We start from the raw sequence: 25577 nt of genomic DNA, 5'->3' as shown, positions 1-25577 counted from the left end.
TTTTTTGCAGCCATGTCACACCTTTGGCTCATATTCAACAACAATGCCAAAATCCTTCTCACATGAAGTATTGCTGAGCAAAGTAACTCCCATCTTATAACTGTGCATTTGGTTCCTTTTTTCTAGGTGTAGAACTTTACACTTATCCCTGTTAAATTTCATTCTGTTGTTTTCAGCCCAGTGCTCTAGCCTATCAAGATCACTTTGAATTTTGTTTCTGTCTTCCAGGGTATTAGCTATCCCTCCCAATTTTGTGTCATCTACAAATTTGATAAGCATTCCCTGCACCACCTCATCCAAGTCATTAATAAAAATGTTGAATAGCACTGCGCCCAGGACTGAGCCCTGTGGTACCCCACTTGTTACCTCCCCCACTTTGAGAAGGAACCACTGATAAGCACTCTTTGAGTATGATTCTGTAGCCAACTGTAGATCCACCTGATAGTTGTTCCATGCAGCCCACATTTAGCTAGCTTACTAATCAGAATATCATGGGGCATGCTGTCAAAAGCTTAGCTGAAGTCGAGATATATTATGTCCACAGCATTCCCACAATCTGCCAGGGAGGTTGCCCGATCCAAGAATGAGGTAAGATTAGTCTCGCAGGATTTGGTCTTGATAAATACATGTTGGCTTCTAGTAATCACTGCATTGTTTTCAAGGTGCTTACAGACTGACCGCTTTATAATCTGCTCCAGAATTTTCCCAGGGATTGGTGTCAGGCTGACTGGTTTGAAGTTCCCAGGCTGACTGGTTTGAAGTTGTCCTTTTTGAGATTGGGACAACATTGGCCCTCCTCCAATCATCTTGCACTTACCCATCTTTCACAATTTTACGAAGATTATAGATAGTGGTTCTGAGAGTTCTTCAGCCAGTTCCTTCAATACTCTAGGATGCAGTTCATCAGGCCCTGAAGATTTGAACTCGTTCAAACTGATTAGATATTCCTTGACCATTTGTTTATTAAGCTGCAATCCTGCTCCTTCAACTCACATTTCCCAGGTGGGTTATAGACCCTCTTTTGGGAAAAGACTGAGCCAAAGTAGGAATTGAGCACTTCATTTTGGCATCCTCATTGAGTAGTTGTACCACCATCTCTTTTCTCTGTGTTTTATTGTGAATGTACCTGAAAAAAAGCTTTTTTGTTGCTTTTGGCATCTCTCACTAACCTTAGCTCATTCTTAGTTTTAGCCGTTCTGACACCATCCCTGCAATTCCATGTAACCTGTCTGTAGTCTTCCTCATACAGGAAGTAGTCTGGTGTTACTTCCACTTCCTGTGCCTTTTTTTTGTTTGTTTTCAGGTCATCTCTAAGCTTTTTGTGAAGCCATATTCTGTGCTTCTGCCGTCTTCCCTCTTTTTTCCTTGACAGAATTGTTTGCAATTGTGCCTTTAGAATTTCCTCTTTTAGAAACTCCAACCTATCTTGGACTTCTTTTCTCATTAAGGTCTCTTACCATGGAACTTTACTTACCATTGTTCTGAGTTCATTAAAATCAGCTTTCCTGAAGTCCAGGGTACACATATGGCTACTCCTGGCTTTTGCTTCCTTTAAAATCAAGAACTCAAGTATAGTGTGGTCACTTTCCCCCAGAGTTCCTGTAACTGCCACTTCATCCACCAAGTCATCTCTATTGGTTAGAATCAAGACAAGGATAGCTGATCCTGTAGTTACTTCCTCCACTTTCTGTAGGAGAAAGTTGTCTCTAACACAAGTCAGGAATTTCTTGGAGGGGCCGTGTTTGGCAGAATTTGTCTCCCAACAGCTATCAGGGTAACTGAAGTCCCCCATTACTACTACATCATGCCTTCTTCAAACAATGGCAATTTGCTTTGCAAAAGTTTCATCCTTGTCTTCTCTTTGATTGGGTGGCTGGCAGTAGACTCCAACTTCATTTTATTCCTCGCCCCATTTATTTTAATACATATACTCTTGGTGGAGCCACCAAGCTCATCCTCCTGTACCTCTGTGCAGGGAAATACATTTTTAACATATAGCACTACTCTGACTCCCTTTCTATTCTTTCTGTTCTTTTTGAACAAGTTATATCCTTCAATTGCTGTGTTCAGTCATGGGAGTTATCTCACCAAGTTTCAGTTATACTTATCAAGTTGTATTTACTCTCCTGTATTAAGAGTTCAGGTTCGTTCTGTTTGTTTCCCATACTCTGGGTATTAGTATACAGACATTGAAGACCATGTGATTTACATCCTGGCTTCCTTCCTACATTTTTATGAAGACTATTACTGGGCCCCATTAGAGCCATTATCTTAGTTACTCTTACCGTGCACAAGCCTTTGTTAGTCATTGCCACCAAGTTTATGTCTCCCTCCCCTTAGGATTCAATTTAAAACTCTCCTGATGAATTTCTCCATGCTGCGGCCAAACACATTCTTCCCAGTCTTTGTGAGGTGCAACCCATCACTTGCCAGCAGTCTATCTTCTAGGAAGCATACCCCATGGTCCCAGAATCCAAATCTCTCATGTCGGCCCTACCTTCAAAGCAGTCATTCACCCGGAGTATTTTTCTTTCCCTTTCTACTCCTCTTCTAAGTACTGGAAGGATGGATGAGAAAACTATCTGGGCCCCAAAGTCCTTGAGTTTCCTTCCCAAGAGCTTCAAAGTCTGACATGATTTCTTTGTAACTCTGTTGACAGTATCATTCGTTCCCATATAGATGAGAAGGGATATTTGTCAGTGGGCTTTATAAGTGATAGCAACCCTCTGTCATATCTCTGATTTGTTCTCCGGGGAGGCAGCATACCTGGCGAGTCCATGGATCTTCACGGCATATTTGAGTTTCACTCCCACACAGTAGGGAGTCTCCCACCACCACTACTACTCTTCTCTTCTTGTCATGGGGTATGGTTTCATTGCCTCTGCTTGACTGAACTTCAGCCTCTTCCGTGCTGTCGCGTGGAGTCTCCTGTAATTCTTCCCCTGCAGACTGTCCTCTAGTCTCATCCTCAAGTGCCTGGAAGTGATTCTGTAGTTCCACCAGTGAAAGGTGTCTTCTAGCTTTTCTGCTTCTAACTGTCACCTTTTTCCACGGAGTTTCCTCCACTTAATTGTTGCTCTCCACAATGGTCTCCTCTTCTGCTTCAACATGCTGTTGTTCTTCCACCTCCTGTAGTTCTCTTTGCTGTTGTTCCAGTGTTCTATCTAAGAACTCTTCTCATACTCTTCAGTGTGGTCACCCGCTGTTCCAGGCCCCTCACTTTTTCTTCCAACAGCACCATTAGCTTGCATCTGTTGCACATGTATGCCATGTTGTTCTCAGGCAAGAAAACAAACATTGCACACACCTTGCAGGTCACCACCACTGGAGTCTCCTTCCTGCTCATAGCCTTTTGTTTCTTTCTTTCTACAGTAGGGCCCCACTCATACAGCATGTTAGGTTCTAGACCCCCGCCAAAAGCCAAAAATCACAGGAATGTGGAACATAGCCTGAAGCCCCCATGCTATTCAACATTTATATGAAACCGCTGGGAGCTATCATCAGGAGTTTTGGGCTGCAGTGTCACCAGTATGCGGATGACACGCAGCTCTATCTCTCGTTTAAATCCTCACCAGAGTTGGCTGTGGAAACCTTGTCCAATTGCCTGGAGTCCGTAAGTGGATGGATGGGAGAGAACAGGCTGAAGCTGAACCCCGACAAGACCGAGGTGTTACTGGTGGGGGATAAGGGAAGGTTGGGAAACTTTGACCTGGTGCTTAATGGGGTGAGATTGCCCCTAAAGGACCAGGTCCGCAGCCTGGGGGTCATTTTGGACTCTCAACTGTCCATGGAGCCCCAGGTAGCTGCAGTAAGTCGGGCAGCCTGTTACCAACTTCATCTGGTACAGAGGCTGCGACCCTACCTTCCTATACATCTGCTTCCACGAGTGATACATGCCCTGGTCTCCTCTCGATTAGACTACTGTAATGCGCTCTACGTGGGGTTACCCTTGAAGACGGTCCGGAAATTGCAGCTGGTACAGAATGCGGCGGCATGCTTAATAAAGCAAAGCCGTCGCCGGGATCATGTCACCCCAGTGTTGATGGAGCTACACTGGTTGCCAGTTGTATACCGGGCCCAATTCAAGGTGTTGGTATTAACCTTTAAATCCCTAAACGGTTTCGGCCCAGTTTATCTGAAGGAACGCCTCCAGTATCACCAAATATGCCGCCAAACAAGATCGGCCTCACAAGACCTTCTCTCGGTCCCACCAGTGAAAACAGCTAGGCTGGTGCAGACCAGAGAGAGGGCCTTCTCGGTCGTGGCCCCCACCCTCTGGAACTTGCTTCCTTTTGACCTTCGACATGCGTCCTCCCTGATGGCTTTTCGTCGAGCCTTAAAGACCTTGTTATTCAGGCAGGCCTATGGGATTTCTGGGGTGGGTTAGGCTATTACTAACAGGTGGTTTACTGTTGTATGAATATGTTGTAAATTGTGTTTTATATTGTGTAAGTCGCCCAGAGTGTCTGTTAAGTCAGACAGATGGGCGACTAACAAATAAAATTTTATTATTATTATTATTAAGCCTGCGCTGGTACAATTGCAATGGAGACGCCAAGGTCAGTGCCGCACCGGCAGCGGTGGGAAGAACGGAAAGACGAGGTGTGTGTGTCTGAAGGGGGTGAAGATGGCAGGAAAACAAGCGGAAGGGAGAGGAGACAGTCTCGGAAGAAGCCGCGCCGCGGTGCCTCTGTTCCCTCCCTGTGTCGTTGTCGTCTTCCCCCTTCTCCCGGCCTGCCAATCTTCCACAATCTTTGTGTGTGTGTGCCGGAGGCAGCAGCCATATGGGGAGGGCAGATCCTGCAACCGTTGCTTCACCTCCTTTCACGGTCCACCACTGAGCTTCATCTGCAAAAGCAGCAGCAGCAGGAGGAAGAGGATCAGGATCCCCTCCATTTCCCCGGCATCCCCTTTTTGCCCTTTCCTCTCCTCCTTCCTCCTCCGTGGGGAGGGAAGAAGAAGCTTCATGCTGGGCACATGGGGGAGAACAAGTGGCGGGGGAGGAATGAAAGGTGACTGGCACTCACCTCCCCCAGTGCGGGCAACCCGGGCAGGAAGGAGGAAAGCAAACGCCCACCCCCATTGTCTGCCGCTTGGTAGTCCCTCCCCTTCCCCTCTAGGCACGTTCCCGTTGCCACTTGTCCCACATAGGCTGCTGCTCCCTGCTTGTTTGGCAGAGTGAGGGCCTGTCTGTCCATCTCTCTCTCTTTTTCCCCACCTCTCTCATAACGGTAAAAGAAAGGCAATCAGCTCCTATGTCGCTGGCGTAGTGGGCTGGAGTTGCAGAGTGGGGCGGGGGGAGAGACAGGGAACTATTGTAGTTGTCTTGTTCTTTTTTTTAAAGAGGTCCTGCCCCTGAAGCTCCCTGCGCCACAGCTGATTGCACCGGAGAAGAAGGGGGCGGAGGACAGGGCTTGCGCTGTATTAGCAGGGTGCCAAAAAGCGGGGTGCCGAAAAGGGGGCCCTACTGAATTTATATCGAAATGGCCTGTACTTTGTCCTGTCCTCCTTCTGGGTAAATAGGAGAGTCCCACTGGTATGTGGTGCACCATACAAGGGTAACACATTTTGACTTCCCCTGCCCAACTCCTTTGACAAACTCCTGTTAGCTCTCCCTGTTCAGGTGCTCTATTTGCTCGTTCTCTGAGAATTGGCTCACTTGTATCTCCTCTGAACCTGCTGACACAGCTCCCTCTGCTCTGCTCAGTTAGGAGTCAGGAAACATATTCGCGTCCTGAACTTAAGATGGAGGAGTCAAAGCATTAACAGTCCAATAGATCTTGCTTTTCCATCGTGTTGGTAGGGAGGCCCCCCAAAGCCATGGTGAAGAGAGCAGGCCTCTCTGTGCATCTCCTAGTTCCCAGCTTCTCCAGAATAGGCTAAAAACTCAAGCCTCTCCTTGGTTCCAGGATGGGGGGAGGAGGGCCTTCTCCCCTGAAAAGAGTTCCAATAGTTTCCTTTGGATATGCAGATTGGCCATTCAATAAGTCCATTAACTCACAGGTTGACTTGGCTAAACTATCAAATTAGCAAGGGAAACCAGTCTGACCAGTACAGCAGGTTTTTTGCTTTCACATCCCAACTTCATATACAAGATCACAGGCTTGAAGGAGACCCATAGAAATCATCTATCTCAATTCTCAGTCCCGTAACAGGATCATTTACATAGCTACTTTTGAAGGTGACAATGATAATGTTGTAAGAAATAGAAAACAATGCAAATACACACTTAAAGACTTCATCATCTTTCTCACTGGTTGGTGTGAGACATGGGCAATCCAACTCAGGGGAAACCAGCGTAAGGTATGCTAGAGCAAGAGAAGCCGGCAGGAAGTTCCGCCACATCCAACTGCCATTCAGAAGCCTATGGACTGGCACAATGCTGGCTCAGCCAGAAGCTGCCCTTAGGGACCAGGAAGTAAAAGCCTGCTCTCCCAAATACCCCTACTGGGGAATAAGCCCTCTCCACTGACTTCTATTGCAATTATTTTCTTTTTCCCAGCGTAACTTTTGCCTGGATTGGGACCTGCAGGAGCGCTCTGAGCATGAGTTGGATGTGGTCTAAATCCCCTTGGTCCCTCCCCTGACATGGCTCATGACACGCCCCTTTCGGAGGGCCTTATGCCAGGTCCACTTGTGCTGGTCTTGGCTGAGCCGGCTGGGTCCCAGCTTAACTGGGCTTGCCTGACTGATCCTCAGCTGAGCTGGGCTGAGGGACTTACACAGGCATAGTCCTGCTGAGCCCAGACCCACTTGGCTCAGCTGGAGACCTGTCGAAGCCAACTCCCCTCAGCTCAGCGTAAATGCAAGTTGCATTGTGCCCCAAGACATTTGGAGAGGGAAGGCATTGGGATTTTTCTGCTCTAAATTGCATGTTAATGAGTTTTTATGTACATGGATGTCTGAAAACACTGTCCATTAATATTTAGAAAGTTAAAATGATCCAGACTTTCTTTTCCTGCCTTGTTTGAAGGCCATAAACAGGAACTTCTAAGATTATTGCTGTTAGTCGCTTGATCTAAACCTGCCTTACCAGAAGGAAACTCGCCATAACTCTTTTTTCAGCTGTGTCAAGTATTAGCCTTTTAATTTGCTTACACAAGTCTTTCCAGACAGTTCTTTGCACACAGAATCCAGAGTCGCCACTAAGTTATTGAGGAAGATCACCTCATCTTTTCTTTGCTTACAACAATAGCCATCACGTTCCCCTGAAGTTGTGAAACTACATGTTGCTGAGAAAAGGCTAACCTTTTATTTCCTGTACCTCGATCCCAGCCTTTTTAACGGACCGATGCTCCATTTCTGAAACACAAAAAAATGCTTTTAAGGCACTGTGATGTGTGTGATTCATAGAGGTAGTAATGGCCACCATTTGTGACACATAACTGGCTTTACAAGCCTGCAAAACTTAGAAGATTAGCAGGGCTGCTCTTAATTGATAATATATGTAAAATGTATGGGATATAGTAGCTAGGGCATCTCTCTCAAAATAGATACTAAAAAGGTTTCCTGCCCAGAAAATAAGTATAGTAAGCTCAACAGCTTGTGCCAAAATGTACCATTGGTCTCACCTGAAAGGTGATTTTCATAGGAGTGGGCCATCACCGTGGGGAAATAGTTCCACCTATCGTGTGAAGGCAAGAATGTTTTTGAAGTCAAGACTAGGGACGTCATGCTCCTCCCACTCTCCAGTTCATTCGTAGCGAGTCTAAAAAGAGATATCTAAAAATACAACAACAAGGCCAACAGGCCCGCCAGGAAAATAACATAATAGTCACATGCATAACAACATGACTCTAACATAACTACATAACAGAACAGAACTAAAAGTCTTGACTTCACTCTTACATTTAAATATAATAGCGTAACAATAACATGTAACCCATTGATAAAATGTCTAGTCATCCTCCAACTGGGAGGGTCGTGATGGCCCACTCCTATGAAAATCACCTTTCAGGTGAGACCAATGGTACATTTTCCATAGGAGGTGGGCCATCACCGTGGGATGTACCAAAGCAACCCATATAGGGAGGGACCACCCACATGTTAATCCTCATTAAGAACCTGTTGCAACACTCGTCTGCCAAAAGATGCATCAGCAGAGGCATAACGATCAATTTTATAATGCCTTATAAACGAGTGTGGGGTAGACCAGACTGCAGCCCTACAAATATCGGCAACAGGAGCATTAGTGGCAAAAGCAGCCGAGGTGGCAGCTGACCTGGTAGAATGAGCCGTTATACTAGCTGGAACTGACAGCTTCAGGGACTCATATGCTAAAGTAATGCATGCCCTTAACCAACGGGATAAGGTAGGATTGGATACTTTATGCCCCATAGACCTTGGATGAAAGGATACAAACAGAGACTCCGTTCGTCGAATCTCTTGGGTCCTAGACAGGTAGGTCTTGAGAGCCCTCCGGACATCCAACGAATGCCAAGCCTTCTCGAGAGGATGGGTAGGATTCGGGCAAAAGGAAGGCAAAACAATGTCCTGGTTGCAATGAAAAACTGAATCGACCTTGGGACGAAAGGAAGGGTCAGTCTTCAGCACAACAGAGTCCTTATGGAAGACGCAGAGGTGTCTAGCAGAAGACAATGCGCCCAACTCCGAAACGCGTCTGGCAGATGTGATTGCGATCAGAAAAAGGACCTTGAAGGACAGTATACGTAGGGGCACAGTCCTGATGGGTTCAAACGGAGGGCGTTGCAAAGCCTGCAGAACTTTCGGCAAACTCCATGAGGGGAACCGATGGACAACAGCCGGAGAGCGTAGGGCGACTCCCCTCAAAAAACGTTTGATGAACGGATGTGAGGAAATATGATCTCCAGGAGAGGATACTGAGAGAATGGATGACAGAGTAGACGCATGTCGACGTAGAGTGTTGGGTCGAAGTCCCATCATAAAGCCACTATGGAGAAATTGGAGCACCTGGTGCACATTGGCCTGGGATGGATCGTGGTGGTGGGACTGACACCACTTGGAGAAAGCCACCCAGGTATCTTGATAAATGCGAGTGGTAGATGGTCTTCTCGAGGCCAAAATAATATCAATCACAGCGTCAGACAGTCCAGCTGACCTCAAGTGTCTCCGTTCAAACGCCACGCTGTTAGATTGAGCCAAGTAGGGTCCTGGTGCAGTACTGGACCCTGGGATAGGAGGTCTGGCGTTACTGGAAGTGTCCAAGGATCCATCATTGACATTGCCAGAAGATCTGAGAACCACGGACGGCGTGGCCAAAATGGTGCTATCAGAACCAGCTGTGCCCTTTCGGTTCGCGCCTTCCTAAAGGTTTTGGCTAACAATGGTATGGGAGGAAAGGCGTACAATAGACCGTCTGGCCACGGTGTTGTCAGAGCATCCACTGCTTCTGCTGTTGAGTCCAGGTATCGGGCAAAGTACCTTGGAAGTTGGCAATTGTGACTGGAAGCAAACAGGTCGACTGAGAGGGCGCCGAACCGACACTGGAGACGATGGAAAATGGCTGGATGAAGTTTCCATTCTCCCGGGAAGACCTGTTGTCTGCTGAGCCAGTCTGCTGTCACATTCCAAATCCCTCTGAGGTGCTCTGCTTTCAGGGATTGTAGATGTTGTTCTGCCCAGGCAAAGATGAGGGAGGCTAAGTCCTGCAGAGGACGAGACCTGGTGCCCCCCTGTCTGTTCAAATGTGATTTTACACACGTGTTGTCTGTTCGAATGAGCACATGATGCAAAGGGAACAGAGACTGAAAATGACATAGAGCCAAGTGGACAGCCTTTAGTTCCAGCCAGCTGATGCTTCGAGATTGCTCTGCGTTGGGCCAAACCCCCTGAACGTACTGGGAGTTGCAGTGGGCTCCCCAACCTATGAGGCTGGTGTCTGTGGTCACGACGGTTCTGCAGGGTTCTCTGAACGACGTGCCCTTGGAGAGATGTTGAACCTTGGTCCACCAGCGGAAGGAGAGGCGCAGAGCGGGGCTCAAACGAACTTTGCGATGGTTGGAGCTGGCAATGTCTTTTTGAAAAGGCAACAGAGTCCACTGAAGGGGCCGAGTGTGGGCTCGAGCCCAGGGCACAATGTGGATTGTGGAGATAAACATCCCGAGCGCTCTGGCGAGAAGCATGACGTCTGCGGATGTTTGTTGCATCAGGGACCTTGCGATGCTTGTGATGGCAGTGATGCGATCTGGAGCCAGGAAGACCATTGCCTGCAGGGTGTCCAACATTGCCCCAAGGTGTAGTAGGCGTTGGGTTGGTTGGAGATGGCTTTTGTCGAAGTTGACAAGCCAGCCGTAGGTCTGCAAAACATTGAGGGTGATCATTAAATGATGATGAGCCAGCTCTTCAGACTTGGACCGTATCAGCAGATCATCCAAATATGGGTAGATATGAACCCCTTGGGTCCGAAGGTAAGCCACTAGGATGAGTAGCACCTTGGTAAATACTCTTGGAGCAGAGGAGAGGCCAAATGGCATCGCTCTATATTGAAAATGTTGGTGGTCAAAGGCAAACCGAAGAAACTTTCTGTGGGCTAGTTGACAAGCCAGCCATAGGCCTGCAAAACATTGAGGGTGAGCGTTAAATGACGATGAGCCAGCTCCTCAGAGCCTGCCCGTATTAAAATATTGTCCAGATATGGGTAGAGATGGACCCCTTGAATTCGGAGGTAAGCCACTAAGGTGAGAAGCACTTTGGTAAATACTCTCGGAGCAGAGGAGAGGCCGAATGGCATCGCTCTATATTGAAAGTGCTGGGGGCCAAAAGCAAACTGAAGGAACTTTCTGTGGGCTATGCAAATGGGCACATGGAGATGCGCTTCCTTTAGGTCGATAGAAGCCAGGAAGTCTCCTTCATGCAGACTCTCGGTAATGGAATGGAGAGATTCCATTTTGAACCTGCGGTATGTTACAAAACGGTTGACAAACTTGAGGTCCAATACCGCCCTCCAAGATAAATCTCGTTTTGGCACAGCAAATAGGAGGGAGTACACCCCTTGCGACCTCTCAGTTGTGGGAACTGGCTCTATTGCCGCTATGTGCAAGAGGTGATGTATAGCTGTCTGCATGATGTTGTGCCTGGCTGGTGCCCTTGGGCAAGGAGACGGATGGAATCTGTCTGATGGGGTTGCCCAGAACTCTATGGTATAGCCGTAAGTGAAAAGGTCCCTGATCCAGGAGACCGTAGTAAGGCGCAGCCATCGATCTCCAAAATTAAGTAATCTGCCACCTATGGGGAGGGCGTTAATACTACTTGTGTAGGCGAGGGCCTCCCCTATATGAGGACGATGAGTTGCCCCTGCGCCCTTGGTACTGACCTCTGCCCTGGAAGCGTTGGTTCCAGGAGCCCCTGAATGCGTTGGAGTCATAGGGTCTGAAGTCGCGGCCTCGTCCTCCTGGCCGCGTTCCTCGAAAGGACTGGTTAGAACGAAAGGAGGGAAATCGCCTGAAGGGCCTGTGGTCGATGTTCTTGACTGTGGCCAGAACCGGTGTTTGGGCGTCTTTTGGATCAACCAGAACTGCCTTTAGAGCTTCCTCGCCGAAGAGTAGAGATCCGGAGTAAGGAGCCTTAGACAGGTTCAGTCTGGCCGCTGAATCAGCTTGCCAGTGGCGAAGCCAGAGGGTGCGACGAGCGACTATTTGAGTCGTCATGGCTCGTGCCCCTAATTGAGTGGCATCCAAAGTGGCATCGGCCACAAAAGCTGCTGTCTTACGTAATTTCGATAGTGCTCTTCTGAAGGCGACAGGATCAGGGTTAGCATCCTCTAGAAGGTCATCCATCCACATCATAGAGGCTCTGGAGAATATGGAGGCTGAAGCGGAGGCACGCATGGCTAAGGCAGTGGCCTCGTGATTCTTGCGGAGGGCGAAGTCTATTCGTCGCTCAGTAGTATCTTTTAGGTGGGATTCCCCTTCCCTGGGCAAAAGAGATCTTGAAACGAGTCGAGCGATTGGTTCATCTATGCCAGGGACATCTAACTTGGTGGCAAAGTCTGGGGCTAGGGCGTACAATCTGTCAGCCAGGTTCTTGAAGCATCGGGCTTTGAGTGGATGAGCCCATTCTTCGGAGGCTAATTTGGCAATTGGGTCCGGCACCGGGATGTAGTGTTCAGTAGGTGCAGGGGATTTGAGGACCTTGGCCCCTTTGATAGCTGGGGCGGACGAAGTTGAAGGCGCAGTCTGGAGACCAAGGGTATGTACCCTTCGTGCTAGCAGTTGATAATCTGAGGTATCGAACAAGCGATACGAAGTATCCTCCTCATGATCTGAATAGTCGCTCCAGTCGTCTCCTTCAACATGGTCAGTGAAAGTTGACTCCTCCGCATACGAGGCTTCATCCGTACATCTGCCTCTGGCTACATCAAAGGGATCTGGTGAACAGGAAGGATGAGCTTCATGGAACGCACGTTGGTCCATGTTGAGTGGGGGTATGGCAGGAACTTGTGGTAGTGACTGCATTCGCGTGAAAAAAGCCAGCATGGCTTGAAGTTGGGAGAGAAAATCAGGAGACAGCTGCAGACCAGATGTGGGAGATGTATGTGCCTGGTGAACTATTGGAACAGATGTTTGAGGCGGTAAACCAGAGGTAGGTTCGTTAGGCGAACAGTGAGCGGGAAAGCCAACAAACTCTTCCTCGTCAGAGGCAGTAGTAGGAGAATGGAAAATGTCACTTATGTGTGTCTGTGCTGTGGCGTTGGTTGGCACAGAGACATAACGAGGGCGCTTTGGTTTACTATGGCTGGAAAGATGTTTTGTCTTAGCCAGTGCTTTGGCATGTCTGGTCTTAGACGTGTTAGGATGTTGTGGCTTGGCTGATTGTGGCATGCATGTCTGGCTGATCTGGCACCATGTGTGTTGATGGTGACATGCCTGGCTGTTCTGCCATCTTATATAAACCTGGGTGCAGTACACTGCCACGGAGGGGGCAGGATGTAAAGACCCGAACTGGCACAGCGTACTACCATGGAGGGGGTAGGATACACTGGCAGATGGCGAAATGCACTGCCACAGAGGGGGCAGAATGCACTGAGGTATCAGCGTTAATATAATATAGGCTGTTTTAGAGTTGGCACACTCAGATTAGTGCTGTAGGCTGGGTTTTTGGCTTGTTCACGGCCCCAGAGGGGGCAGGATATACAATGTAAATCAGATTTAATACAAGTCAGCCACTGATATTAAAGCTCCAGCCTTGATAATGTAATCCAGCCACTAGGATTAAAGCTCCAGCCTTGATAATGTAATCCAGCCACTAGGATTAAAGCTCCAGCCTTGATAATACAATCCAGCCCACTAGGATTGGAGCTCCAGCCTTGATAATATAATTCAGCCACAAGGATTACAGCCACAGTAAAAATGTGTGTAAATCAGCCTTGTGTAAGTTTGTCAGCAGCACATATACACAAACATACAGATAGATAGCCTGCAGGGGAGGTATCCGATGCTTAATAAATGGTAACAAAAAAGGCGGGAATTTTGAATTTCAAAAAATGGCGCCCGGAAAAACGGGCGGGAAAAAACGATCAAAAAGGGGCTGAGGGAGAAGGAGCAATGGCGGCCGTCGGAAGCGAACTGGGGGAAGGGCTGCCCAGCACGGACTCGCCGAAAGCCGCACTAGCGGCTCTGGAAAAACTCTGGAAGAAGCAGGTAGAGGAAAAAACGGCAGCCGCCGCAGAGAGAGCCGCCGTCGCGGTCTGTAAAGCCCTTCGCAGTGGGATTTAAGCCACGTAGCGAGGGCGATCTGAGGTAAAGGAGTAACGGCGGGAGCCGCAGCTGCAAGCTCCCGCTGAGATCGGATCATCCGCAGCCGCGGCAACGATCAGGGGGGGGAGGGAGGGGGATTCCCCTTCCCTCACAAGCGATCAAAAGCGATCAAAAAGAGAACCGCAGCCGCGGTCACTGAGGGAGCCCCCTGGCTACGGATACGACAGAGCCGGGGGGGAGGGGGCTTGAAACTGCCAAAACAAAGAGAGCCGCAGCCGCGGTCTCAGAGGGAGCACCCAGTCAAGGAAATAAAAGAAATTAAATAGCTCTGAGGAAAGGGGGAAGAGAGCCGCAGCCGCGGTCTCTGAGGGGATCCTCAGTAGGCTAGACACAAAAAACGGAAAAAAGGCTTTAAAGAGAAATAGACAAACAAATACGAGACTTAGCTAAATGCTACGTGAAATTCCAATCTTGTTCGTACGAAGGCAAGAATGAACTGGAGAGTGGGAGGGGCATGACGTCCCTAGTCTTGACTTCAAAAACATTCTTGCCTTCGCACGATAGGTGGAACTATTTCCCCACGGTGATGGCCCACCTCCTATGGAAAATAGATCAGTTAAAACAGGTGTGAGAACCTGGATCCAGCTGATGGGCCAGATCCAGAACTAGCCCACCTATTATGGGGCACGTCTGATGGGACAAACCATCTGTCAGTCAGCTGATGTCATACCATACCTTTACACTCTAAGAGTGCTCCTGATTCTTCCTCTGCAGCCACAGCTCTAATTCAAATTCAGTGCTGAATGAAAGCCTCACTTTTGGCAGAGATCAGCTCCATTTGGGAGTGAAGCTGATCCTAGCAGGGCTTGCATTCAGTGCTGGATTTAATTTGTCAAGTCAAAGACCTGTTTGCAGAGGGAGAATGGGGAGTGCATTCTAAGGCTGCTCCTTGTTCCTCTGTAGTTGGGGCTTTACCTGCTTTGCATATGGTGTCATATGATGTTATGTGTGGGGCAGGTGGGAGTACCTGAGGAAAAACAGCCTCACAGGCTTAATTTGACCCATGGGGTAGAGGTTCCCCATCCCAGAATTAAAACAACGTTGTTCTTAAATACACCCCCTTCTTCACACCTCAAAATTCTGCATCAAGGAAACCCATACTCCGAGCTCAAGATGCATTGGTGGTTGTATTCAACTAAATCCTACTCAGGGTTGACCCACTGAAATTAATGAACGTAAGTTAGCCATGTCTATTAACTTCAATGGGTCTGCTTTGAGTAAGATTAGCATTTAATGCCACCCATTATCCATAGTATGAAAATCAGAACTTGTCTCTCATTTACACAATTCATTCTCAGTTAAATATTTTAGCAAGGCTAGGTTGGCAGATGACTTGGAAGAAATGGGGGTCAAATAGGAGTAATAGGGCAGAGACTCAGCTCTGCACAGCAGACACACCAAGGCTTCAGCAGTCATTGCCTAGACATTGCCTGTAACACTTTGGTTATCATCAGATACTAGAAAGAACGTGCAAGAACTCCTATATAGTTTAGTAATATGTTTAGAAAAGCTGCAGATAACATCATTGCTGTTCTACACCTTTATACATTGAGATTTATCACCTTCATACATTTTTATTTTTCCCAATGTAGCTGAAGATTATACTGTTAATCATACAATAAGCCTAGCGCTTTATATTTTTTGAAGATGCTAAGCTGAACAAACTAATTAAGATTAGAAACATCTCCTAATGAAGATGCTCACTTAGGAGGTTAACTGAAGAGACGGACAAGAAGAAGTTACTGTCCTAAGGGATAATATCTGTGATAGGAATCAGGAAGGTAACTCAGCACCCATTTATTTAATATGCATCTTGTGTGTGTTTATGTATATTTCTATATCTATATAGATATATAAACACACGTTTATACCCAGTGTGCAGGGGCAACTGACCAACTGCCGGCAGTCAGGAGTGGGTGGGATAGGAAGGGACACAATTGAGTATTTAGCGTGATTGATATCTCTCTATTTGTCATGGGTACTAAGGAGAACCTTTGGCAAGACTGGGAGGATGAATAGTGTGTTACAGATGTCATGGAGAGGGCTGGGAAGAACACAAGAGAAATGTTTTCCAAAATCTCTGGCATCTCTGAGCCTGCTGGTGCTCATAACCCCTCTGCATCTATGACAATAGAAAGGAATTCCCATTGGCACCCAGCCAAGACCTAGCTGTTGAACAGATAAAACCTAACAAACAGCCTGGACTCTTCCAGACAGAACAAACTGAAAGTAGTAAGAGAAAACAATTTTGCTAAGGTCACACAGAATTGAGAAAAGGAGGCTTAAGCTAAAGGAATCAGCATCTCTCCCCAGAAGGAGCTCCTGCCTTGCAGCACAAGCTAGAAAATGCCAGACTAAGTAGCACACCCACCTCTCTTATATTAAGAGTGGCTAGACATGATAAGGTTGTTACAACAAAGTCTGCTGTTGCCTCCACGTGTTTAGTCTGTTTCTGTATCCTGAGATAAGCCTAGTTTGCTCCTGTTATGTATCCTGAATCATGCCCAGAATTCCTGATGCTGTGTTCCTGTACTGACTTCTAGAATAAAGCTTTGTGCAAAACCCAGTCTCTGAGTCCTGAGCCTCCTTGTCTGGTTGGGAGCCAGGAGACTGTTGCCTCAGAATAGGATAGCAGTTCTAATGTAATTGTATTTTATTATTTTATGCAGGCTGCCTTGGGGATCCTTCTGGATCAAAAACAGGACAAAAATCAGTTAAATAAATAAATAATACCCAAATAATAGCAAGAAGCTCCATTTGTAGTGTTAGCTGTTGCAAATGGGAAGGTAGTTGCTCTGCAATTTGTATTTAAAATATATAAATCTTACTGGGCTTTGCTGTATTCTGACTGGTGTTATTACTCTACTTTACTTTTGGTGGGGGGGGCTCTATTCTGCCTCAGATGCTTTTTTTGGGGGCAGAGATTAAAATACGTAAACTTGAAAAGGAAAAACAAGCAACTAATATACAACAGAACTATTAAACAATTTGTGAGTTTATGCCTTTTTTAAAAAACAGAGCTACTTAAGGAGCACCTTCAGCCAGAAAGGTTTAATGACCAAGTGGCAGCAAATGTTCCACCAGGAACAACTTATTTAGTTTAACAAGATGTGAAAGTGGCACGGGAAAGTGAAAATTATGTCATTCAGCTAGTGAAATGACTACAATTCTCAGTCGACTTGTCAACGGACATCGAATGCCAGATGCTGAGGGACAAGTTTGGGATGAAGTGATCTCTAACAGGATAATAAGCCAGGCATGGCAGCACAGCATTTAATATTGCAAACTTATAAATGAGCAAAAAATGGAAAGTGATTCCCAATTCCCTTCCCCTACAAATTATATATATATAAAAAAATCAGAGTGTTAAATCCAGTGGTAGTTCTACTTAGGCTCATTGGGTGGTATGGAAAAAAATAGTTTCACCAGCACAAGAATTTCTGTTTGCACAACAGAACTTTCCCTTCCTTTCCTTATTCATCCCCCACACTTGCCCCAAATCTGCTCTACAGGGTTGAGGGAAAACCTAAAACAGATTTGGGGGTTGCATGGGGAGAGGAAATGGAAGTTATGTTGCACAGTCAGAAGTCCTTGTGCTAATAGAACTATTTCGCTGGATACTACCCACTGAAATTAATGGAATGCCTAAGTTAAGGGGCTACATTTTAATGGATCTACTCCATTGTGTGGTGTTTTTTTTTTGTCTGTCCTGAATCTTTCGACATTTGTGTAGTGGAAGCGGGGAGCAATTCCCCATCTGCTCTCACTGTCCTAGGAGTCAATCCCCAACCTTGGGCAATTGATCCCAGCAAATCCTGGTTTGTCAAGGTTGTGCACGTCAACACCAACCCTGCAAGGTAGTACTGCCACCACCCTTCAACTGGTTAGCTACTCTGGGGCAAAGGGAACCCCAGAGTCCCCTTAAACACCTGAGCCTCTCAGGACCAGAGTCTGGATACACTCCTGGCCCCTTCTGAAGTCTTAGGTAAAAACGTTTCTCTGTTACACGGTAGTTGTGGTCAAATGGCAAGGACTGAATTTAGGAACTGACCCCTCTCTCTGGAATAAACACGTTGGTTTAAAGTAATTAAAATTTATTAAAAAGAAAATAAGCAAAGCATAAAAAGGTTACAAAAAGCAAAAAGGTACACACAAATAATTTGTAGCAGCAAACTGAATCCTAAAACCATACACCCGAACGGGTAAGGTATTTGGAAAAAAGGTAAAGGAAAGTTTCTTGGCACAAATCAAAATAACAAAGCTATCTGCCTTAGCTATACTTACAAGAGCATAGGATCTCTCAATGGATAGCCTTCTTCCCCTCAGGGAGTTGCAAGTCAAGATGTAAATGGAGCCACAACAGAACATCACCATAGGCAAGGTGGTGCTCCGAAGTGGGACACAAACCCAGAGTTCTGAGCCTCCTCTTATGGAGGAAAATTCCCTCCCAGCCGGAGACAATTAACCAATTAACATTTTCATCAAAGGGATGAAAAAACGATGTTCCCACAGCACCTGGCGCCTCCTCTTGGTTTCCCATAACAAAGCAAGGAGTTTTACGGCCTTGACGGAACCAGGCCCCTTTCACTGATAAGAAGGTGCAAAATCACTGTAAGCTGGTATAGCTGTGTTATAAAAATTACCAAGTCACAGAGATGAAAGAACATCAAAGATTTAACTGCTTGCTAGCAAGCTAACAAGGAAGATGTCAAGGGGAAGAATTCCCCATAAGGCTTTGGGAGTTAGCCATTTTAACTGCAGGCCAGGGTAAGGCTGGCAAGCTGGCATGACAATTTGCTTCATTGGATGTCCATGAGTTCTAGTATTATGAGAGAGGGAGAAAAGCTTTTCTCTATCGACTTTTTCCATGTCATGCATCATTTTATACACTTACGTTGCCTCTTACTTGCCTTCTCAAGTCCTAAATGCTGCAACCTTTCCTCATAAGGGAGTCACCCCATCCCATTGATCATTTTGGTTGCCCTTTTCTGAACCTTTTCAAACATGACAATATAAAGAATTTTCCATTTCTCAACAACAATTTGTATAGTGATTTCAAGTGCCTAAAGCGCTTCAAACGCATTATCTAATTGTAACACATATCAATTCTATAAGGTAAGTCAATACTCTTAACTCTCATATTGCAGATAATGGACTGGGGCTGGGAAAGAGACTGGCTTACCAAAGGCCATCTAGGAAGTTCATAAAATTACTTAGTAACATAATGAATGTATATAATACCACATAAAATGGATAAAGTTGTAATTAACTTTTTTCAGCAGACTGTCCGTAGAAAGCCCGTGTGTGTGTGTGTGTGTGTGTGTGTATACACACACATATATATTCACTAATAGGCAAAAAACCATGTCACCAAATTCTTGCAAGCTACACAGGAAGTGGATTGGGCTGTGAAAGACCAACTCAGATTGTGTTTGCATTTTGACAAATTTGTAGGGCAGTACAATATCTCAAAGAGGAGGTCAGGTCTCCTGCTCCCCTGGTGCATTCACTCTAGCTGCCCAATTTCCCTGCTTTTTAAAGTTGGATAGAAATATCTGGGGGCTATAGGTACGTTATTAAATGCCAAGGTTTTTTGCCTATTAGTGAATTTCTCTGCTTTTTAACCCAGGAGGTAAGAAATGGGATCCTGTCCAAGTTTGCTGAGAATATTTTGATCATTTGCATGCTTATTGAGTTCAGTGGGATTTACTCCCCTGCAATCATGGTTAGGATAGGTGAAACTGACCACAGGATGGGAAGGGGAGGAGGAGGAAGGGCAGAGGGGAAAAGGGGGATGGGAGGAGGCAGGAGGGAGAGGGGATGAGAAGGACAGGTTTGATCATTTGCATGTTTATTGAGTTCAGTGGGATTTACTCCTATGCAATCATGCTTAGAATAGGTAAAGCTGACTGGGGGGGGAGGGATGGCCAGAGTGGGCAGGGGAGGAGGAAGGAGGAAGAGGGGAAGGGAGGAGGAAGGGAGAGGAGAGGGGAAGGCAGGTCTCATCATTTGCATGCTTATTGAGTTCAATGGGATTTACTCCTATGCAATCATGGTTAAGATAGGTAAAACTGACCATGGAGAGGAGGGGAAAGGGGGGATTGGAAGGGGAAGGGGATGGGGAGGAAGGGGAAGGGGATGGGGAGGAAGGGGAAGGGGATGGGGAGGGAGGGGAAAGAGGGAGGGAATAGGAGGGAGGAGAAGGGAGGGTGGGTTTGATCATTTGCATACTTTTTGAGTTCAAAGGGATTTATTTCTGTTCAATCATGTTTGAAAATGGAAATGGACTACCTTCAAGCTAATCCAGAATTATGGCGACCCTATGAATAGGGTTTTCATGGTAAGCAGTATTCAGAGGTGGTTTACCATTGCCTTCCTCTGAGGCTGAGAGGCAGTGACGGGCCCAAGTCATCCAGTGAGCTGTGTGGGGATTCGAGCCCTGGTCTCCCAGGTTGTAGTCCAACAGTGACCCTGTTGACCATTGAACCGCACTGTCACTGAGTTTGTTTTCCATCAAGTCTGAAAAACTGTAGCTAGGGGGAGTTATGTCTTTGCCCAGTCTGGGAACGGACAGCCAAGGCCGTTGCTATGGTAACCATCGCGATAGACTGGGAAAAGTTCTAGCAGCTATCTGTGTTAAGCTGAGTCTTCTGTGTATTGCCTCTGAACTGAGAGGTTGTCTTCTGTGTTTACCTTTGGAGAGAGATGTACCAGAAGGGGGGTGACTGAAGAAACTCTACATGTATTTACTCTTAAGCCTTTGGCCGTAATGTCTTAATAAAGACTCTTAACATGATCTAATGCTCTGAAGAAGTTTCTTGCTCAACTTAACTCCAACGTAATGTATGCTGTTTCACGCAACAACGCACACACGTCAACAGGGTTATGGGCCCAGATCCACAGCGCATTACACGGGAGTAAGTTGCTGGTCTGAACGGCAGGCAGAGTTCCAGAGGGCAGCTTGATTGATTGTACCAGACAGAGGTGAGCAACATGGCTGTAAACCTGTCTGGGGAAGGCTTGCCGATGGAACGACTTAATGAAAAGAATTATGGCAGCTGGAAGCCGAGGATGCGGGCTTTGCTGATAAAAGAAGATTTATGGGACATTATAGATGGACCACCCCCGGCGGTATTGACCGCGGCCTGAAAGCGCAAAGATCAGAGGGCGCAGGTGTTTATAATCTTGGCTCTATCGGATTCTCAACTGATGTGTGTGAGAGATGAGCCGTCGGCTAAACAGATGTGGGACGCGTTGCAGGATTTGTCCCAGGAATGGCAGCGGAGGCAGAAGGCGCAGAGAGCCGAGCTGATGGAAGCTGTCAGAAGCAAGGAGGTGAAAAGTGCCGTGCAGAAGGAGGCTGTCGAAAGCAAACAGGATTACAAGCAGCAGCTGAAGTCTTGTTATGCCTGTGGGGCTCGTGGGCATCTTCAAAGAGACTGTGCAGTCAAGCGCAACTCCAGGGAAGGAGGCTTGAAGCAGGGAAGTGTGAACTTTGTTTGTAAACAGAAGTCTAAAGATTTAGGACCTGTTGACTGGATTGTTGACAGCGGGGCAAGCCATATATTAATCAAAGACAGAAGTTTGTTTTACATTTCAGAAGACATGCAGGATTTTGTGCAACTAGCTGATGGATCGCAAAAGATTGTGGAAGCCCGAGGTCTGGTGAGATTTGACAAGTTGGGAATACTGTCAGATTGTTTGTTTGTACCAGAACTGAATCATAACATGTTGTCAGTCAGAAAACTGGTGAATTCTGGGTATTGTGTAACATTTGATAGAGGAAAATGTTTTGTGCAGAGAAGAGGCAAAGTTGTCTGCCAGGGATTCATGACACAGGGGCAGTTTAGAATGACCATGGGTGTGAAGTGTGCTGATGCTTTGAGTTTAATGGGGCGGAAAGGGAATGACCGCCAGAGCTGTAAAAAGACAGCTGTAAAAGGCACACAGTCAGTATTTACTGCTCACATGGAATCTTCATGTAATGCAATCAGGTTAATGCCTAAGAGAGTGCAAAGCAGCCGGGTACACAGAAAAAGAAGAGGCAAGCTTGCACCCAGAGAACAACAAGAATTTGTTTGGTTGTCAGAAACACAGCAGTTAATTCTGAGCAGAAGCATTAAAGTCTCAGAAAAACCTTGGGATCAAAGGGAAACAGTCATTCTTACAGGGTCAGATGACACACAATCACAAACATTTAAGCCAAATCCAGACATAAAGGTGGAGGGCACACATATTCCTCTCAGGGATGCGTTAAATGAGCTCATTTGTGGGAAACGTAGATCGAAGAAACGTAAGACTGAGGAAATGGAATCTCCTGCGCAGGCTGTGCCAAGTACCAGCTCAAATGGGGGGGCAGAAAGAGCAAAAGTCCTAGTGCCTGAAACCGCCAGAAAGATTCACTGTGGGATTAGTGACCAGTCCTGGAATGCACAAACTGGTTGAAATGGATCCTGACACGTTATATATGACATGTGTTCAGCCAAAGTTTGATTGAATAAAGTGTTAGCTAAATGTACAGAGATGTTTTAAACTGTACTGCAATGTAAGCTGTATTGCAAGATGTATTGGAGAAATGTATTGTTGTTATTGTTGTAATGAATTACAGACATGATGGGATTGTTGACCATTGAACCGCACTGTCACTGAGTCTGTTTTCCATCAAGTCTGAAAAACTGTAACTAGGGGGAGTTATGTCTTTGCCCAGTCTGGGAACGGACTGCCAAGGCCGTTGCTATGGTAGCCATCGCGATAAACTGGGAAAAGTTCTAGCAGCTATCTGTGTTAAGCTGGTGTCTTCTGAATATTGCCTCTGAACTGTGAGGCTGGTCTTCTGTGTATTGCCTCTGAACTGAGAGGTTCTCTTTTGTGTTTACCTTTGAAGAGAGATGTACCAGAAGGGGGGTGACTGAAGAAACTCTACATGTATTTACTCTTAAGCCTTTGGCCATAATGTCTTAATAAAGACTCTTAACATGCTCTAATGCTCTGAAGAAGTTTCTTGCTCAACTTAACTCCAACGTAATGTATGCTGTTTCACGCAACAATGCTCACACGTCAACAAAAAGGGGGATTGTTGACCATTGAACCGCACTGTCACTGAGTTTGTTTTCCATCAAGTCTGAAAAACTGTAGCTAGGGGGAGTTATGTCTTTGCCCAGTCTGGGAACGGACAGCCAAGGCCGTTGCTATGGTAACCATCGCGATAGACTGGGAAAAGTTCTAGCAGCTATCCGTGTTAAGCTGAGTCTTCTGTGTATTGCCTCTGAACTGAGAGGTTGTCTTCTGTGTTTAACTTTGGAGAGAGATGTACCAGAAGGGGGGTGACTGAAGAAACTCTACATGTATTTACTCTTAAGCCTTTGGCCGTAATGTCTTAATAAAGACTCTTAACATGATCTAATGCTCTGAAGAAGTTTCTTGCTCAACTTAACTCCAACGTAATGTATGCTGTTTCACGCAACAACGCACACACGTCAACAGACCCGAGGGAGGGGCAGGGAGTGAAAGAAGAGGGGGAGGGGAGGAGATTGGGTGGGTGGGCACTGAGCAGAGGGGAAGTTCCCTTTCCTTTCCATAAGGAAAACATTGTGAACAGTATCATTGCTTTTCAGGGTTTCCCCCACCTTTTTATTCTACAGCAGGCACATGTAGCCTCCCACCCAAATTTAAACCAAAGCTGTCCCTGGCCACATCCACACCAGGCCTTTATTTCACTTTGGACAGTCATGACTTCTCTCAAAGAATCCTGGGAAGTGTAGTTAGTGAAGAGTGCTGAGAGTTGCTAGGAGATGCCCTGTTCCACTCACAGAGCTTCAGTCAGAGTGGCTGACTTAAACCACTCTGGTCACTGGAGCTCTGTCAGTGGAATAGGAGTCTTCTCTCAGCACCCTTCACAAACTACACTTCCCAGGATTCTCTGAGGGAAGCCATGACTGTCTCACGTGAAATCAAAGTCTGGTGTGGGTGTGGCCCCCTGATTAGCCAAGCCAAACAGCTGTGACTCTGGCTTTTAGAACACTGACAGTTGGTCCTTACTGAGCATGCCCGACACTATCATTCACTTCAATGCAAAATTTCTTAAATTAATTAAAAATCAGCCAGGCATTTTTTAAAAACTTTTAAACTGCAGAGAATGAAGGTCAGAGTATGGGGCAAGGTCAGTAATAGGATTACAGGTACTCTGTGAACATGGCTGATTTTTAATGAATTTCAACAGATTATGAGAACTCTCAGAGAAAATAGTCCAAAAGGGCTCTGGGTTTTCTCTCTCTTTTTAGACTTTGAACTCTCAATTCTCTCTGTTTTCTGTATTGCTATGAAAATTTACAGGGTTGTTAAGCAAGCGTTTCTGAGTTCAGGACTATAAGTTTTGTAAGGTTTTGTTTTGAAATGAACTTATGGGAAGCATCAGAATGGCATGGGGGTACTTTCAATTTAACATTGCGAAATGTGAAAAATCCACACTAGCTATAGTATACAGCCACTCTTGTGGCTGTATAATAAATGTGTGCATATAGAATTATAAAGCATAGCTCTTTTTAGCATGAAAAAATAAGAATGTTAAGAGTTTTCAGTGCCTTTATTTTTTTGGTGGGGGAAAACTAAACATGTGAGAAACCATCTCAGCTATAGTATTTGCAACTATTCCAATAAAATAATTTCCAGGTAGATTTGTTTAATTGTAACATATAACAAACATTAGGCAATATCCAAACATAGCATGAGTGGACGTCTGCTCATGAGATAACAGGACTTCCCCTTCTTCTCTTGGAATTTTCCCCCCTATTCCACCCCCCGAAACAAATATTACAATTCAAATGATTTCTCTCCTTCCTTCCTTTTATTTACTGAATTTGTTAGATGCCCAATAGCAAATGTGTTGTGGGCATCATAGGACAGGCATATAATATAGGATGAAAAATTAACATGTGTATGCTTTTAGTTTAGTTTACTAAGTTTAGTTTATTAGTTTACTAATACAAATCAAACATATTTAATCAGATCACAAACTATTTCAGGTAACAGAACATTTTATGATTAAAAACTTCCTAGAAAACGTGCATCACTGGTTAGAGCATATCCAAATTAGGCTGCTCCATGGTGTTAAAGTGGAAACACAGAAATCCAGTACCTTTTTGGAAATGCATCAAAATACTTCCAAACATTTTTATGAAATCTCAGTGCAGGTGTCCCCTTAAGACATGGTCAAAGTAGTGAAAGCAGAGTCTTTGATTAAGTGTGTGCCTGAAAAACAATGCTTGATGCTTGAAATGGTTTAAGGAAAAAATAACTTACTTTCTGGAGATGTAAATTTCCACACTGCATTGGTATGAGCATCACCAACGTATACCGTTCTGTCTTCTGAAGCAACAATGTCGTGTGGCATCTCAAACTTCTGCCAACGTAAACAGCCAAAATATTAAACCTGGACATCATCACAGTAAAACATAGCAGGACATTTGCAGTCATTTATTCAACAATAAAAAGTAGAATTAAACTCTTCTCTGACATAACATGAGATTGATTGATTGCATTTATATACTGCCTCATAGCCAAAGCTCTCTGGGTGGTTTACAACGATTAAAAACAAGTATACAAATTTAAAACCATACCAAATTAAAACCCATAAAAACCGACAGGCAAGTTAAAAATGTGCTATTCAAATGCTGTTAAAAATGCCTGGGAGAAGAGGAAAGTCTTGACCTGGAGCCAAACACACCTCGTCATAGAGATCATTCCATAATTTGGGGGCCACCGCTGAGAAGGCCCTCTCCCTTGTTGCCATCCTCCGAGCTTCCCTTGGAGTAGGCACCCGGAGGAGGCCATTTGATGTTGAGC

General features: G+C 45.8%; 1 protein-coding gene across 6 annotated transcripts in view; it reads right to left on the bottom strand.

Moving 5' to 3' along the window:
* Positions 1-25577, bottom strand: part of PAM (peptidylglycine alpha-amidating monooxygenase) — a 246051-nt gene that overhangs the window by 6391 nt on the left and 214083 nt on the right. For 5 of the 6 annotated variants that reach the window (XM_061623355.1, XM_061623365.1, XM_061623373.1 and 2 more), the window contains 2 exons: positions 25035-25134; positions 7249-7302 (listed from right to left, as the gene is read on the bottom strand). In XM_061623355.1, coding sequence (XP_061479339.1) covers positions 7249-7302; positions 25035-25134 — 154 coding nt within the window. The remainder of the gene's footprint in view (positions 1-7248; positions 7303-25034; positions 25135-25577) is intronic. The other variant, XM_061623383.1, reaches the window with a different exon arrangement.

The sequence above is a fragment of the Rhineura floridana genome, chromosome 1 (assembly GCF_030035675.1).
Source record: "Rhineura floridana isolate rRhiFlo1 chromosome 1, rRhiFlo1.hap2, whole genome shotgun sequence".
Classification (NCBI taxonomy): Eukaryota; Metazoa; Chordata; class Lepidosauria; order Squamata; family Rhineuridae; genus Rhineura; species Rhineura floridana.
The sequence above is the reverse complement of the archived record's forward strand: the minus strand, read 5'-3'. Positions and strand labels throughout refer to the sequence as shown.